The sequence below is a fragment of the Cynara cardunculus genome (assembly GCF_001531365.2).
Source record: "Cynara cardunculus var. scolymus isolate 2C chromosome LG 10, CcrdV1, whole genome shotgun sequence".
Taxonomy (NCBI): Eukaryota; Viridiplantae; Streptophyta; class Magnoliopsida; order Asterales; family Asteraceae; genus Cynara; species Cynara cardunculus.
In genome coordinates, this window is record NC_037537.1 from 29,013,745 (window position 1) to 29,017,925 (window position 4,181).

The 4,181-nt window shown below is 32.4% G+C and overlaps 1 protein-coding gene across 1 annotated transcript in view; it reads left to right on the plus strand.

Annotated features, from left to right (window-relative positions):
• The window catches only part of LOC112520231, a 13,571-nt gene that overhangs the window by 7,270 nt on the left and 2,120 nt on the right, over nucleotides 1-4,181 (plus strand). The window contains exons 5-8 of the mRNA XM_025128530.1: nucleotides 578-1,264; nucleotides 1,895-2,662; nucleotides 2,751-2,809; nucleotides 3,337-3,425. Coding sequence (XP_024984298.1) covers nucleotides 578-1,264; nucleotides 1,895-2,662; nucleotides 2,751-2,765 — 1,470 coding nt within the window. The 3' untranslated portion in view covers nucleotides 2,766-2,809; nucleotides 3,337-3,425. The remainder of the gene's footprint in view (nucleotides 1-577; nucleotides 1,265-1,894; nucleotides 2,663-2,750; nucleotides 2,810-3,336; nucleotides 3,426-4,181) is intronic.

Here is a 4,181-nt window from a genome sequence, read left to right on the forward strand (position 1 = left end):
TATTATGTTAGAATTTCAATGATTATCCTAATTATATTTTAGATTTTTTATATTTAAAATGATATATTTATTTTGTATTTAATTATGTTTATTTGCAGTTAGTTACACAAATTACGATAGGGAGCTTTAATAAGTTGTACTTACGCACAATCTACATGCAATTTTGAGTTTTAAGTAATATGCATTAATAAACAGTACGTTACGCATAAAAAGTGGTATATAAGAGTTTTTGTCAAATGCTTTATAATACAATATAGATATATATAAAAATCTTAATGATGATCCAAAAGTTATGTTTTATCAATCATTAAAAACTCAAATAATAATATTTAAGATTAAACTTTAATTCATTATAGTTTCATGTCAAGATTAATGTAATGTGGCTGGCTCATTCATAAAGATTGCATCTCCTTAATTTCACCTGTAAATTCGGTATCATTTAATAAATGAGTTTTCTTAATTTCAAAATTCTAAATAATATTATACATCATGAATAAAAACAAATCTTTAATGCAACAACGTTTTTAGAGTTACAAATAGTTTTGTAAATGATTCTATATATATTTAATTACTGCAGTTATCTCAAGTAAATGATGTTGCTTGGTCCTTATGCCAATACTTTAGAAAGATAAGGATACACGATTGTCAAGCATTGCCATATGTGATTCCATCCTGTGTACTTGGACAAATGCAAAAGCTTGAAAAGCTGAAAATAGAGGATTGCGAATCGCTGGCGGAGGTATTTGAAACTCAAGGGTTCAAGATTAATGGAACAAGTGGTGGTACTGATCATAACACACTGGTAATTCCAACAAGGAAAAATATTAATGCGTCTCAGCTGTCCACCCTAAAGAAATTGGTAATCAAAGGTTGTGACCTTTTGAAACATGTGCTCACATGTTCCACACTTGAAAGCATCACGCAGCTCGAAAAGTTAAGGATAATCAGTTGCAAGGCATTGGAAGTGATTGTGAAGGAAGACAATGAAGAGCAAACAACGATATCATCTAAGGTTGTGGTCTTTCCTCGTATAAAGTTCATTCAACTAAGAGATCTACCAAATCTCACGGGTTTCTTCTTGGGGAAGAATGAGTTCGAGTGGCCATTACTAGATAACGTTATGATTGACGCTTGCCCCCAAATGACGGTGTTCACATCTGGTCTCTCGATAACTCCAAAGCTCAATTACATACACACAGAGTTTGGCAAATATAGTCTTGAATGTGGTCTTAACTTTCCTGTGATGGGGTCCACTTTGCATGAGGTATGTTTCAAGCTTTTAATTTTGTAGCTATTGAACACATTGATACTAGCTAGTTTATCTAAAAGTTTAGTTTGTCCATAAAAATATATGCCTTGAATCAACTTTTTCCAATTTGAAGGACAAAAATATCCAAAACAGGACTGACTTCCATATATAGATATTGAAAACACCAACTGTTTTGGTTGGATCTCAAAGCAAGTCCGAGTCCCGTTTTGAATCCTACGTAATATGCGTCAGCAACTTTTTAAGGGTCCCCATCTAGGGTCAGAAACAGGTAATGTATGCATTCTTTTTTTGTTTTATCTAGAGTAAATTATGTTTTTGGTCCCGTTAAAAATTTCTATTTTCCCAACGATCAAAGTTTGAAAATAAATAAACAAAAAGTAAAAGACGATCAAAATAAATGCGTATTTCCGGTCCGGCACACTTGGCCCCCAACATTAACCCAACAAAACTATGGGTTGGAGTTAATTATCATGGTTAATAATAACAATAACAATAACGATAACGATGATGATGATGATGCCTTTATTGATTATAATCATCCTTTATTATTTATTACTCTTCCAATCTCATCAATATATCCGCATCTCATATAACCTATATTTGTGTTTTTTTTTGGACTTCCAGATCCCATGCTCAAGTTTAGACAATACAAACTCATGCGCTACTACTTCAGAAGGAACACGTTGGTCTTTTCATAACTTGATTGAAATCGATGCAAGTGAAAACAACGATGTTAAAACGATTATTCCATCCAATGAGCTGTCGCAACTGCAAAAGCTGGAAAAGATCCGTCTATATGACTGTGATTTGGTAGTGAATGTATTTGAAGCATTGGAAGGGACAAGTAGCAGCGAGTCACAATCTGTTGTAGAAATTCCAAAGCTAACAGAAGTGGATTTAGATTGTCTTGATAGACTCGAGTATATATGGAAGAACAACCCATGGATGGTACTTAAGTTTCCAAACCTAACAAAATTGTGTATCCGTGGATGTGAAAGTTTAAGACATGTGTTTGGTAGTTCCATGGTTGGTAGTCTATTGCAACTCCAAGAGATACATATAAGCTACTGCAAAAATATGGAGGTAATTGTTAAGGAAGAAGAAGAAGAACGTGATGGGAAAGTGAATGAGATTATTACTATGTTACCTCAACTGAAGTCCTTAATACTCATCAAGCTTCCAAGTCTCAAGGGATGTTACTTAGGAAATGAGGCTTTATCATGGCCATCCTTGGATACCTTGGAAATCAAGTGTTGCCCATCAATAGAAGTTTTCACAAAGGCACATTCAGCAACTCCAGAGCTACAAGTAATTGATACAAGTTTTGGGAGGTGTGAATTAGTAAAAGAGGAAGGCCTCAACTCCTTTATAATTAACACCAAACAGCAGCAGGTATATAAATGATGTTAATTTCGTAGGGTTTTTCAATCATTCTTAAATCACATTTGCTCTAAATTTTCAACATATTTTCTGCATGCAGGGACTTCAATTCTAGAAGATGGAGATGATAATATTTGAATGTCATATAAATATTAAAAGGTATTAATATTCTCCTTCTACACCTTTGTTACCATAATTCAAAACAATTTACGTAACAACCTAACTAATAAAAGGAAGATAAATACAACATTAAGATGTATTAAACCCAGGGTTGCTCAATTAAAGCCATAATTTGTTTGGGTAAATGGAATTTGAGAGATAAAGAAAAGCAGCTGGTGCGTTAGTCAAATCAAATGGCATAACCAAAAACTCATGATGCCCATATCTCATTTGGAGAGCAGTTTTGGTTATATCTTCATCCCCGACTTTCAATTGACGATAACCCGACCGTAAGTCAATTTTGGAGAAATAGCTTGCCCCGACTAACTGATCAAATAAATTATTGATTCTAGGTAATGATATTTATTATTTATTATCAACTTGTTCAATTTTCGGTAATCTATACAAATCCGCGTCGACCCATTCTTTTTCTTAACAAATAGAACTAGAGCACCCCAAGGAGATGTGCTCGGTCTAATGAAACATTTATCCAGCAGTTCTTTTAACTGTGTCATCAACTTTTTCAGCTCAGACGGTGCCAAACGATACGGTGCACGAGCTACCGATGCCGCTCCTGGTGTTAGATCAATTCGAAACTCGACTGACCAATCTGGAGGTAAACATAAACCACTGGAATAGATTCCAGTCGATCTTTTTCCTTCTTAGAATCAATTACATATGCCAAGAAGCTTTGACACCCCTTTTTTTAACACACTTGTGAGCCTTTAAGATAGAAATCAGACTCATATGATGATCCCGCCGATCACCATAAATTACAATCAGCCCCTTACCCGATAGATCAATACGTATCATTTTCTTGTTACATACAATATTTTTTTGATTCTCTGACAGTTAGTCCATACCCACCACTACATCAAATTCCCTTAAATAGTAAATTTGATTCTAATATCGATATATATATATATATATTCCAAAATTTTATAATATATTTAAATTTATATTTTATTCAAAAATAAAAACATTATCGCTTTCTCAAAACCACTAAAAACCGTATTATATCGACATAGATAAATAATAAAACAAAACATTAAAATTGATATATATCTCGCTATATTATGCGAGCACCCTTCTAGTTATATGATAAAGCATTTGACAAAAACTCTTAAAAATCATTTTTATGCATAAGGTACTGTTTATTGATGCATATTACTTATAATTCAAGATGACAAGTAAATTGTGTATAAGTACAACTTATTGAAGCTTCATTTTTAAATTTGTGTAACTAATTATCGATAAACATAATTAAATACGTGATAAACATCTCATTTTAAATATAAAAAATCTAAAATATAATTAGGATAATCATTAATTATAACAAAATATTTAATTATTATATTTATAAAAAAATTAT